Source organism: Chlorocebus sabaeus, chromosome X (genome assembly GCF_047675955.1).
Source record: "Chlorocebus sabaeus isolate Y175 chromosome X, mChlSab1.0.hap1, whole genome shotgun sequence".
Taxonomy (NCBI): domain Eukaryota; kingdom Metazoa; phylum Chordata; class Mammalia; order Primates; family Cercopithecidae; genus Chlorocebus; species Chlorocebus sabaeus.
In genome coordinates this window covers 13,721,979-13,734,825 of record NC_132933.1, presented here as the reverse complement: position 1 = coordinate 13,734,825, position 12,847 = coordinate 13,721,979, and the positions used below count along the sequence as shown (strand labels likewise).

The window sequence follows — 12,847 nt, the reverse complement described above, 5'->3', positions numbered from 1 at the left end:
CAGAGCCACAGGACACCTTCCATGACTTCCCCATGTGGAGACTCCTCTCTGCTTCATCCTCCACCCAGAGCCAACTGCTCAAATGGTTTTCCATTCCAGGCTTTTCTCTCACCTTCTGAGAGTCTGGGCCCTGCCACCACATGGCTTCATAACAGTCAGCTCCCACAGAAGCACCTGCAGTTTCCCGAAACCCAAAACTGCCTTAGCTCAGGGCCTTTTCACTTGAAGGCGCCATCTAAAGTCTCACGTCCCCACTGTTGTAACTCACTCTTTAGATCATAGAGAAAATCTTCCCCTTCCTGATATGGCTTCTGAACCTGGACTTTACCGTGTTATGGGTGGGAATAAATCTTGTTTTGATAGTATCCCCACAAAGAACAGTGTGCTTTCCGCAAGCCAATGCTGAAATAATGTTCAGCAAGTAAAGGAGTCATTGATGCTTTTATTAAGATTAAATTCTGATATTTTTTGAATAAGCCAAACAAATCCAGATATATAGCTTCAATTTTCAAGAACAACAGAATAAGGAGAATGAGGAATGTCAAAAATTAACAATCTTTTATTTTGTTCCACGATTTAAATACCGAGTTCTTTCACATTTCAAAGAAAATTCCAATCCAATCCCAACACCACATTCTACTGTGCCAGATCATAAGACACAAGGTTTTCACTTTTTTCCTTACAAACTATCAAATCCTTACTCTTAAACCAGATAAATAGCAGTACATGTGTGACGATTTTCATGAATTAAGATTCTGAAGTGAATTCAGCCAACCAAAAGGGGAAGCATTTGAAAAATACTGCCCCCACCCCCACACACAAAATGTTAAATTCTAGGTCACTCATATGAAACAGAAACACAAAGAACACTGTGGTCCCTCCAGCTCCACTCTCGCCCTCCCCTGCCTAGAACCTCCACTGCCCTCTTCAAACACAGAGGGGGAATCAGCCTCAGACTTGACTCAGGACAGAAGTTGGTGGACATGATACTGGGGCTTGCACTGGTCATGGAATTAGCATCATCTTTGGTATCAATTACAGCCTGGGCTCTGCCTTCCACATCTGTCAAAGCATCCACACACCAGGATGGAAAGGAATTAGCAATGGTACTGTCGAGCTTGCCTAAAAACTCTAGGACTTTCCTCTTTTTGATTTCTGAATGGGATCTTAGACTTCACAATAATTCATAATGTGGAGGAGAGTTCTTAGGCACCTCCCGGAGCTCCAGGTACTTTCTCTGCACCCAATCTATAGTGAGGAGCTCCGTGGGCTTCCCATAAATGAAGGACTCCCTCCCAGCATACACCCTATCGAATTCAGCACTTCCCAAATGACATCCTCAGAGGCACAGCTGCCCTTGATGAAGACCACACTCAGAATACGAATTAGGAGGTGGTTCTTGGACATTCCCTGGCCATCACTCAGATTCTCTTGGTCGCTGAGTTCTACTGTGTTTTCAAAGACATAGGAGTCATTGTTGGGGTCCATCTCAGTCAGGGCAATGCCAATCATTAACTCAATGAACTTAGGAGCTTTCCCAAAGATCATAGGAAAGCAGTCCTTATACTTCTTGATGACAGTCGTCAGCATCTCATCCTTTGTGACAGGCTCCTTTGTTTGATATTTGAGGAGAAGCAACTGCACCAACTCAGCCACCTTTTCATCCCGTGCATATGTGAGCAAGGATTCACTGTCTGACAAGGCACGCCATGTAGGTGTATCCTCCACTTTTTGCCTGCTGGACTCCTCATCCAATGGGCCTCACAAAGGGGAGAAAGAGCAGGAGCTCAGAGGTCTCTGGGGAGCATCATGAAGAGGAATCCTGGGAGCACTTGGGAAGAATTGGAAACCCAGTAGCAGGCATGTCCTCATCCTCTGGAGCATCCAGAACCAGAATAGAGGATGAGGAGGAGGAGGAGGAGGAAGAGCAGGAGGGGAATAAAAAGTGACAAGAGGAAGAGGAAATGGAGGAGGCTTCCTCCTCCTCATCTGTGGAACCCTGTGCATCTACCAAGACCTATATCAGAATTGGGTTCTGGAAGTCTTGCTCAAAGTTGAGGTGGGGAAGGCTTGGGAACAGAGCTGTGATGACTCTTTTTCAGAAGTAGCATCCTTAAAGCAGGGATGGGGAGGATGGGATCCCAGAGGCCTGAGGGAGGGTGGGACAGCGTGAGTGGCCTCAGTTGAGAAACTCACCCATGATGGCTGACAAAGGCCGACTTATAGCTCTTCTTCTCTTAAGGTGGTGTTCTAGGGTCTCACAGGTGTTCTGTCTTTATAAGGGGTTTGTTCCCTGGAAACCTGCAGGAGGATGTGAGAGAGCATCTCGGGGCACAGATGGCAGGCAGAGCCCCAGACTCGGAAACTGATAGTAGGTGGGGAGTGCCGGGTGCTTCGTGATGGGAGATCACTGTCTTTCCACAGATTTCTCTTCTCGTTGAATGTCCAGCCCTGGGGTTCCTCCCTCTGCTTAACTGAAGCTGCCCTCCCCAGAGAAATCTTTTTCTCTGGCTGACTCCTAAAATGGAAGTCAGAAAGTTGTACATCTGGCAAGCTTGATGTCCTCTAGAGCTGGCCGCAGGCACAGGGACACGGGAGGGGCACTACCATCCATGGGCATTCCATTCCAACCTTCCTAGGGGCTGTGCCTGGACTCCTGAAACTGCCTGGGCTGCCTGCCCCTGGCCATCTGAGTCTTTCACCTCTGAATAAGCCCCACCCATCCCTGAGACCTACAAGGTGGAAGGGAGGGAGAATCGCATCCACCCACAGTGGGACTGGGCCTCGTAGGGCCTATACTCTCTCCCTCTTCTGTCCAGACAGCAACCTTTCTTCTAAAATCCATTCCAAATCCTTCCCCTTTACTGCCGTGTGTGAAGTTAATATCAGCTCTCACCTAGCCTATGTCAAAGGCTTCCTTATTGTTGCTTCTTTGCCTACTCTTGTCCCAGAAAAATCCATCATCTTTTCAGCAGCCCGGGATCCTTTTAAAAATCCAATTCGTGATTATTTTTTAATTTACACACACCAGATTTAACTATAATGTGAAGTTATATGTGTGTTGGCAAATGCATTGAGTACTACATTTACCTCCCAAGTATCATACTGACCAGTTCCATCACCCTACATGTCCCGTGTGCATCCGATTTGAGGTCAGTCACTACACTTCTCCACAGCTCCTAGCAACTATGCTCTCTTTTCAGTTCACATTGTTTTAACTTTCACAATTTGTCATATGAATAAGTCCAGAAAATACGTGTTTAAAAGTGTGGCTGTATCATTTCTCATCACACCTAGCAAGGAATGAGAATTCTCATTGTTCCATATCCTCTCTTACATTTGGCATTTTAGATTGTCAGATTTTAGTAAGTCAAATAAGTGTGCATTCCAATTTTTGGTTTTTTGTTTGCATCTCTCTAATGACAAATGACGTTATATGCCTCTTTGCAGTGGGTGTATCCTCTTTGGTAAAATGTCTGTTCAAATCATTCGCATCCTTTAAAAAACGAACAGACTTCATTTTTAGAGCATTGTTAACCCAAAAATGCAAAGAGAAAACCTCATCAAAAGTACAGAGAATTCCCACATATCTACACCTTCCTCCTGCCCTGCCCCATGTGGACACACACACACACACACACACACACACACACACACACACACACACACAGCATCTCCTGTTATTTACATTTTGTATTAGTATGGCATGCTTGCTACAGTTGATTTCACTTCTGTTGATGCCTCGTTATTAAGTCAAGTCCACAGTTTACATCAGGACTCACTCAACATTGGGGATGCTATACTTTTTGATACATATGTAATGGCAAGTATTCATGATTCCAGTATCATACAGAGTTGTTTCACCATCCTAAATCTCCTATACATTCCACCTATTTAACAATCCCCCATGTCCCACCCCCAACCCATCAGCCCATGGAAACTACTGATATTTTTGGTGTATTCGTAGTTGTCCGTTGGAGAATATTGTATGACTGGAATCATACATTATGTCACCTTTTTAGCTATTCTTTCACTTAGCAATATGCATTCACGATTCCTCCAGGTCTATCTCACTCACAGTGACTGAAAGTTCCTGTTGCTCAACATGCATGTCAACATTTGATGTTTCAGTGTTTGGGCATTCAGTCTTTCTCCTGGTGGTAGAGTGCTATCTCCTTGGTGCTTTAATTTGCACTTCTCTAATGCCATATGACACTGAACAGTTTTCTGATACATGCTTATTTTCCATTCCTATATAGTTATTCTTTGGTGGGGTGCCTGTTCAGACTTTTTTGCCCACTTTAAATTAGGTTTCTGTTTTCTTATGTTTATCAGAGCTTTGTGCATATTAAAAATCATATCTTTTATCAGATATGTTTATCACAGAATATTTATCCCTTTCTCTTGCTTATCTTTTCATTATCTTAGAAGTATCTTTTCACAGTGGAAGTATTTAATTCTATTAGAGTCCAATTTTTCTCTTTATCTTAGATTGCTGATATTTTTAGTGTTTCATCTGAAAAATTCCTCATCACACCCAAGGACACCTAGTGTTTGCACCTATAAGTTTGACCCACATTTAAAATTGTGATAAAATGCTTGTAAAAATGAATCATTTCCCCATGGACAAATGTATGAGGAAATTAACTGGTGAAACATTTTGGGTAAAAGCCCTCAGGATTATAAAAAAGATAAAATATTCATACCTTTTTCACACTTATTCAGTTTCCACATTAATATGCATTCCTTATAAGTAATTGTATGCATTTATCCCAGAATTTATACTTAAATATGCTGATTGTGTTTATTATAGCCACAAAAGAGAAACACATGGGTGTTTATGAAGAGGAGATTTGTTCAATGTGTTAATGCAATAAATAAATGGGAATTCTAGAGAGTAGTGCAAAAGATAGATGTATATGTACTGTGAAGCAAAGATTTTGGATCCATTTGAATAAGTGAGTATATTGGTTTGTTAGGCCTGCCATAGCAAAGTACCTCAACCTGGATGACATAAACAACAGATATTTATTGTCTCATAGTTTTCCAGTCTGGTAGTCAAAGAGCAAGGCGTTCGCAAGGTTGGTTCCTGCTGAGGGCTGTGAGGGAAGGATGTTTTCGGGCCTCTCTCCTTGCCTTGTAGATGGCTGTCTTCAATCCATGTGTGCTCACATTGTCATCCCTCTACTCATATCTCTATGTCCAAATTCCTCCTCTTAATAATGACTCCCATGATATTTAATCAGGGACAGCATTAATAACCTCATTTTAACTTAATTGCCTCTGAAATAATCCTATCTCCAAATAATGTCACATTTTAATTTAAATGGAATTTCACCTATGATAGTGTAAAGGTAACTTGCATATCTATATGTATATCATTACCCATGTATACTTATATTTATAGACATGTATATAAATATATATGTAAATATCTGTGTGTGTGTTTCTGTATTACCACATCTGTCATTTAAAATCTTTAAATCAGCTTCTAAAATTTACACACCACACTGTTAATTGTGGAAACTTCTGAGTAAGAGGCTGAATTTTGAAGAAACTTTACAAAGGGGAGAAATGTGGTTTCTGTGTATTTTTAGACTTTTTTTCAACAATAATAAATGCAGTATTTATTTGTGAGAAAAGCATTAAAGTAAGCGTAAGAAAAGGAAGAGTAGCAGTGTAGTAGTCAGATAAAGTAACAGGAAGCGGATGGAATGAAAACATTTCCTGAAATTTACATGGTTTAACACATTTAAATTCCGATTTTAGTTGGCAGAGTTTTATGGGCTGAATTCTACTTCTCCCTCCAAAGGCATCTATCCAGGTCTTAACCCCCAGTACCTCAGAATGTCACTGTATTTGGAGACAAAGCCTTTGAAGAGGTAATTAAGTTAAAATGAGGTCTTATTATTAGGGTCGTATTCAATATTACTGGTAGGTGTCCTCATAAGAAGAGGAGATTAGGATACAGACACACAGAACAAGGGACAACCATGTAGAAATTCAGTGAGAAAGTGGCCATCTGCAAGTCAAGGACAGGGCACAGAAGAAATCAACTGGCGAAAATCTTGTTCTTGGATTTTTAGCCTCCAGAAATGTGAGAAAATACATGAGTATTGTTTAAGTCACCCAGTCTGTGGTATGTTGTTACGGCTTAATAAACTAATACATACTGAGTCTTGGCTCTCATGTTACCCAGGTATCCAAGCTGCTTTCAACTTGTAGCTTTATATCATAACAGATGTTAACTGCTGAAAAGAAATGAAAGCATTGGAACGATGCACTGGCTTCTGTCTAACTGCAAAGGAACCAACCAGGATGACAAGTTAGACAAGAAGATTGGCAATTGTAACATCTCACATAAGCCATTACGGTGCGCAATTAAAAGCAACTATTATAATTTATGAAGGTAAGTCTTTTAATTTCTTGTAATTGTTTATGAGAAAGCCAGCATTGCCTTGAAATCTTACAGTTTTTTATTGCACCCACTCGGTGATTGGCGGTTTCAAAGAATTACAATAGGTTTTAAAACAATTCTGTAAGTCTTGGCAGGGAGGGTCAACCTGATTCCCTCAGCACTTTGCTGCACCATCCTTTTTATGATAAACATAATTTCTTTAGGCTGAGAATCCTGTCATGCCTTTTGGTGTATATCCTACCCTGAGAGCCTCTGCTACCCTTCACATAACTGAACACTCTTGAACAACTGCACATGTGCCTGTGGCGGACTGCAAACCAGGATTTTCCTGTGCGGCAGGTAACAGACAAAGGACAATGGAAAGATGATCAACCATTGTTTTCTCTGCTCGTCAGAGCTATCCAAGGAACCTTCGTCACCTCCTAGGCAGTATTCAGGATTTTTTTATTTTTCTGTTTTTCAGAAATTCAACTCCTTGTCATTTATTTACAAAGTGATTCCCATAGTCTTATCTCATATACCAAGTTTATGAAGGAAGCTTTGCTTTTTGACCACCTAGTATAGCTCATTAATCTGTGTTCTCTCTTCAGTGGCCTGTTTCAAACAATGTTACTACAAATATCATATATTAAAATCCTAATACAAATATCAAATATTAGGATATCAAAAACTCTCTTACCCTAGGATTACATGCCTAGAGCCAGTATATTATGTGGCAAATCAGATTCTACTCACCACCCTATGTGGGAGTATTTTGAGAGCGTGTTGAAGATGCCCAGGATAGATAGGGAATTGTCACTATCCAAACTGAAAATGTACATCGAATTGCTGTTATCGCACAGGAGCCGGGGGTATGGATGGATCAGTCAGGGAACTTCTGTGGGGATGAGGAGGCGTCTGTGTCAGGGGAAGGACTGCTGATTCTGGGCTGTTACACTGGAAGCAGGGCACAGCCTTCACAGAGAGATTGTAGGGACGAGCTGGTCAGCAGGACAGGTTCCAGAGTTGCTCAGGAGAGCACACAGGAGAGACAAGAAGGAGGGTGCTGTAAAGTGGGAAAGTGCTGAGGCTGGACAGAACTGCTGGCACCTGGACAGAGTCAGCTCTCAAGAAACCTAGGGCTCAGAATAGGAGCAGGTAAACTAAGCCCACAGTGATCCCCAAATTGTATTTATTCTCATTGTCACCATTCTTCTCCCAGCCTACCTGAATACCTTGGACACAGGGTTCATCTTGATGTCATCTGAGAGATTATAGCAAGTGTGCAGAGAAGTAGCTTAAAAGGCAAAGGCCTTCCTCAGGCTGGGAAGAGAGGGACAGCATGAGTCAAGATGAACTCAGAGCAAGGCTCAAGTGCCAGCCCTGTCACTTTGTAGCCATCTGATCTTACTGAATTTATCAAGGACTATGCACCTCAGGTTCTTCATCTGTAAAAGGGGTTTCATAAGCCCTGTCTTGTAGAATTGCTGGATGTTTATAATGTGAGTAAAACACCTGGCACAGTGCCAAGCATATATTGGAATTTTAACAAATGGCAGTTACCAATGTAATTATAACCCCAAGGCTACCACTGTCTTTTATGAAAAATTTCACTCTTGTTTTATGATCTAAAACATCTCAGAGCATATGTAGCTGAATATGTCATGGAGTACCAACTCAACCAAAAATCCGGCTTCATAAATAAAACTCAGTCCATTTTCTTTCCAAAATGATATATTGTATAATTTGGGTAAGTAGAGAATTCCCCAAGTGGAATGCGACTCAATGATCCTGGAATTTGAGTCAAGGACCAACTCCTTTTCGCCTTCTTCAATGCTCATCGATCCAAAGCACTAGTTTTATGTATCCTCCACTAAAAATCTAGCCCTTGCTTGGAGTTGCCCACGTTAGATTCAAAATCACCTCATTAAATGGCCTTTCCATGGAGTAGGCTCTGGCTCTCCCACGCCAGGTAAGTGAGTCAGCCTAGAGGCTTCTGGGCACCACTTCAAGGGATTATCACTACATTTCTCAGGAAACCCTTGCAGATGATGGATATCAATCACCTGGTTCTTGCACTGTGTTCAAACTCACCAGTTACAGAGCCACAGGACACCTTCCATTACTTCCCCATGTGGAGACTCCTCTCTGCTTCATCCTCCACCCAGAAGCAACTTCTCAGAGCAATTTCCCATTCCAGGCTCTTCCCTCACCCTCCGAGAGTCTGGTCCCAGCTACCACCCAGCTTTGTAACTACCAGCCCTCAGAAAAGCAACTGCAGTTTTCCAAAGCCCCAAGCTGCCTTAGCTCAAGACCTTTACACTTGAAGGCTTGCGTCTGGAGTCTCACCTCCCCAGCCCCTTTTTAACTTGTTCTTTAGATTGTAGAGAATATCTTACCACCTTCTTGATATGGCTTCTGCTCCTAGACTCTACTGTTTTGTGGATAGAGATAAGTCATGCTTTCATTAGTATCCCCACTACTAACAGTGACTTCCACAAGCAAATACTAAAAGAATGCTCAGCAAATAAAGGAGTCAGTGTGGCTTTCTTTTATTAAGATTTAATTTCTGCTACTTTCTTCAACAAGCTAAGCAAAGCCAGGTATATATCTTTAATTTTCAAGAACAAAAGAATAAGCAGGACAAGGAAATGAAAATCTTGACCATCCTTCATGTTGTCCCACTATTTAACAGCTGAGTTATTGTGTATTGTTAAAAAAAAAAAAAAAAGCCTATTACAATACCACACTACCCTGTTACTGATCACAAAATAAGGGAGAAGGTATTTCCATTTTTTTTAAACAAAATATCAAACTGTTACTCTTAAACCAGATAAACAGCAATATATATATGACCAATATTCATAAATTAATGCTCTGAAGCTAACTACCTGCTATTCAAAGGAAAAGCATTCAAAAAGTACTGAAAAACAGGTAAATCTCCACATCACCCATACGGGACAGAAATGCAAAGAACATTATGTTCCTCGAGCCCCACCTGGCCCTCCACTACCTAGAACCTAAACTGCCTTGTTCAAACACAGAGCGAAGAAACTATCCTAGACTTCACTCAGAAAAGGGGAGGTTGCTGGACATGACACTGAGGCTTTCAGTGGCCATGACAGTGGCATCATCTGTGGTATCAGTCATGGCCTGGGCTCTCTCTTCCACATCTTTCAAAGCATCCTTGTACCAGGATGGAAAGGAACTAGGGACAGTGTTGTTCAGCTTGGCTAAAAACTCTAGTACTTTCCTCTTGATGCTTTCTGAATGGGCTCTCGGACCCCACAGGAATTCATAATACGGAGGAGAACTGTTTGGCACCTCCCGACACTCCAGGTATTGCCCCTGCACCCAAACTTTAGTGAGGAGCTCCCTGGGCTCCCCATAGATGAAGTGCTCCCTCCCAGCATACACCCCTATTGCATTCAGCACTTCCCAGATGACCTCCTCAGAGGCAAAGCTGCCCTTTATGAAGATCACACTCAGAATAATAATCAGGAGGCTGTTCTCCGGCATGCCCTCGTCATCACTACCCTCATCAGTGAGGTCTACTGTGTTTGCAAACACAGAAAAGTGGTCAGGGCCCACTTCTATCAGGGCAAGGCCAAAAAGAAGCTCCATGAACTCACGGGCTCTCTTGAGTATCACAGGAAAGTAGTCTTTGTACTTAATGACAATCATCAGCATCTCTGCCTCTGTTACAGGCTCCTCTGCTTTGTATCTGAGGAGCAGGAACGCCACTAACTCGGCCACCTTTTCATCTAGTGTATGTGTGAAAGAGGACTCACTGTCTGGCAGGCCCTGACAGGTACTTGTATCCTCCTCTTTCTGGCTGCTGGACTCTTCACTGAATGAGCTCCATGAAAAAGAGGAGCAACAGGAGCTCTGAGGACTCTGGGAAGGACCCTGTGGAGGACTCTGTGGAGGACTACTGGGAGTGCTCTCGGGAAGACGTGGTATCACATCAGATGGCACCACCTCCTCAGGACCACCAAGAATCAGAGAAGAGGATGAGGAGAAGGAAGAGGGGGAAAATACTAAGTAGAAAGTGGAAGAGGAAATGGAGGAGGCTTCCTCCTCTTCCTCATCTGTGGGATCCTGTGCATCTACCCAGTCTTCTGACTCAACTGAGGCCGGGGAGTCGTCGTCAACGTTGTGGAATGGAACGCCCGGAATGGGAGGCATAACGACTTCTTCAGGAGCAGCAGGTAAAGGTATCAACAGGAATATGGATGATGAGATCTAACAGGCCTGTGGAAGAGAATGACAGTGTGAATGGCCTCAGCTGAGAAACTCACCCATGATGGCTCTGACAAAGGCCAACTTAGAGCTCTTCTTCTCTTAAGGTGGTGCTCTAGGGCCTCACAGGTCTCCTGTCTTCCTAGGGAGTTTGTCTGCTGGCAACCTGCAGGAGGATGTGGGAACACACCTCAGGGCACAGCTGGCAGGCAGAGCCTGAGACCCCAGGAATAACAGTAGGTGGGTACGGCCGGGTACTGTGGGGTCTCCTCTGTTTCTGGGAGTAGGGCCCTTGGTACACAGTCAGGATGTGCACTCACCTTGACTCCTGGCACTGCCTGGGCCTCCTCTGCTATGCTGACTTTAGGATGTGTGCCTCACACCCAGTTTGTCACCACCTGGTTCCTGGAGCACCTGCAAGAGGAAGTGACGGAGCCCCTCAGGTTAAAGACTACAAGTAGAGTCTTGGGCCTCCCAGGACTGACAGCTGGGGCTGGCCAGAATCCCAGAGCCCCATAGTTCTGGACTGCATGGCCCCCTCAGAATTTAATTGGAAACCTCACGGCTTCTCAGAGAGGGTCAAGCCCCCACCACTCTGCTGGCCTAAGGCAAAACCTCCTAGCAACCTCCACATCCCTGAGAGCAGTGGGAGGTAGTGCAGTGGCAGCCACCTCCCAGCACTCTACCATGGAGGCGGTCTGGGTGGCCTCACGTCCGTTCTGATGCACATGTGACTCCTGTCTTCTGTCTTATCACCAGCAGGGCCTGGGAATCTTCCCTCTGCCAACCAGAGGCAGCTCCCCGTGCTGACTTGCCACGGGACCCCCAGAACAAGGCCTCTGCCTCCCCACCACCCCTCACCCAGAAATGAGATGGCTGCCACTCAGCCTTAGCTGGCAGGGGAGTTCTACGAGGGCTGATTCTCGAGGAGCAGGGTGGGAATCTGTGGGAATCTGTCCTCTGAGATGGGAGTTCCCCCAGTCCTCCTCAATGTCTTCCTATTTATTCCCTAGAGGGCCGGCATCTCCTCCCTTCTTCTGTGGGCATTTTCCTGTCTGGGACCTACCAGTCCCACGGCAGCGGCAGCGCAGGCCGGGATTTCATCTCTCTATGGTGGGAGGTCCCTCAGTTCTTCCTCAGGGCCCTCACCTTGTGGACTGGCCAGGTCTAAGACTCCCCGCGCCTGACTTGATTCGAATCTCCTTGCAAAATGCCTCCGATCCTTTAGATTCCCAAGATGGCCGTCTGGAAAGCACATCCGGGAACCCGGCCGTGGTGGTCCAGGGCTGACGGCAGCGTCAACGTGGGGCGGGGCCTCCACTCCGAGGAGGAACCACTCCCCACCTCTCCGCTTCTTTTCCATCCCTTCCTTCCCACATCCCAGCTGCCCTCCAACCCTTCCTGCTCACTCCCTAAACCTTGTGGACCTTTTCACTCCCACCTCCCCAGTCCTTGACATCCCACCCTCCTTTTTCCAGGGGTGTCAGCAGGGAGCGACTTGGTGCAGCCTGCACCTCCCCTCCGTGTTGGGAGGTCACCGTCCTTCCACATCTCTTCTTGTTTTCTGGCCAGTTCTGGGACTTCTCTCTTGGCTTAACTGAAGCTGCCCTCCTCAGAGACAGCCTCCCCTTCTGCTGACTCCCAAAATGGAAGTAAGAAAATTGTACATCTGGGGACCCTGATGGGGTCCTCCAGAGTTGGCAGCAGGCACAGGGACAGGACAGAGGGCACTACCGGTCATGGGTGTTCCCTTCCTGCCCTCCTGAGAGGCTGTGCCTGGACTCCTGAAATGGCCTGGACTCCCTGTCTCTGTGCATCTGAGTCTTTCACCTGCGAATAAGCCCCTCCCATCCCCGAGACCTGCAAGGTGGAAGAGAAGTAGAATCACATCCACCCACAGTGGGATAGGGCCTCCTGGCCCTAAGGCAGGCCTCCACTGCCCTCTGAAATGGGGTGGGAAGGCCCCTCTGTCTTTCTCAAGGTATTACTTCTAAAAGAGCCTATACTCCTTCCTTCTCCTGTCCAGACGGCAACATTTGTTCCTTCAACTTCTAAATTCCATTCCAAGTTTTTCTACTTTACTGCTGTGAGTGAAGTTAATATCATCTCTCCCATAGCCTGTGTTAAAGGCTTCCTTATTGTTGCTTCTTTTCCTATTCTAGTCCCTGAACAAAAATCAGTCTTTTCAGCAACCCGTGACCCTTTAAA

The 12,847-nt window shown here is 44.8% G+C and overlaps 1 protein-coding gene and 1 pseudogene across 1 annotated transcript; both read right to left on the bottom strand.

Annotated features, from left to right (window-relative positions):
• Positions 1-1,097: 1,097 nt before the first annotated feature.
• Positions 1,098-2,614, bottom strand: LOC140710898 (melanoma-associated antigen C2-like; annotated as a pseudogene).
• Positions 2,615-8,933: 6,319 nt separating this feature from the next.
• Positions 8,934-11,893, bottom strand: MAGEC2 (MAGE family member C2). Its single transcript, XM_037989236.2, has 3 exons — positions 11,706-11,893; positions 10,960-11,053; positions 8,934-10,651 (listed from the first exon to the last, which is right to left on the bottom strand). The coding sequence occupies exon 3, from the start codon at positions 10,583-10,585 to the stop codon at positions 9,464-9,466; it is 1,122 nt and encodes a 373-aa protein (XP_037845164.2). The 5' UTR covers positions 10,586-10,651; positions 10,960-11,053; positions 11,706-11,893; the 3' UTR covers positions 8,934-9,463.
• Between the last annotated feature and the right edge of the window lie 954 nt (positions 11,894-12,847).

Excerpts from the sequence above, each read along its gene's own strand:
- MAGEC2 (XM_037989236.2), bottom strand. The coding sequence starts at position 10,585 with ATGCCTCCCATTCCGGGCGTTCCATTCCACAACGTTGACGACGACTCC.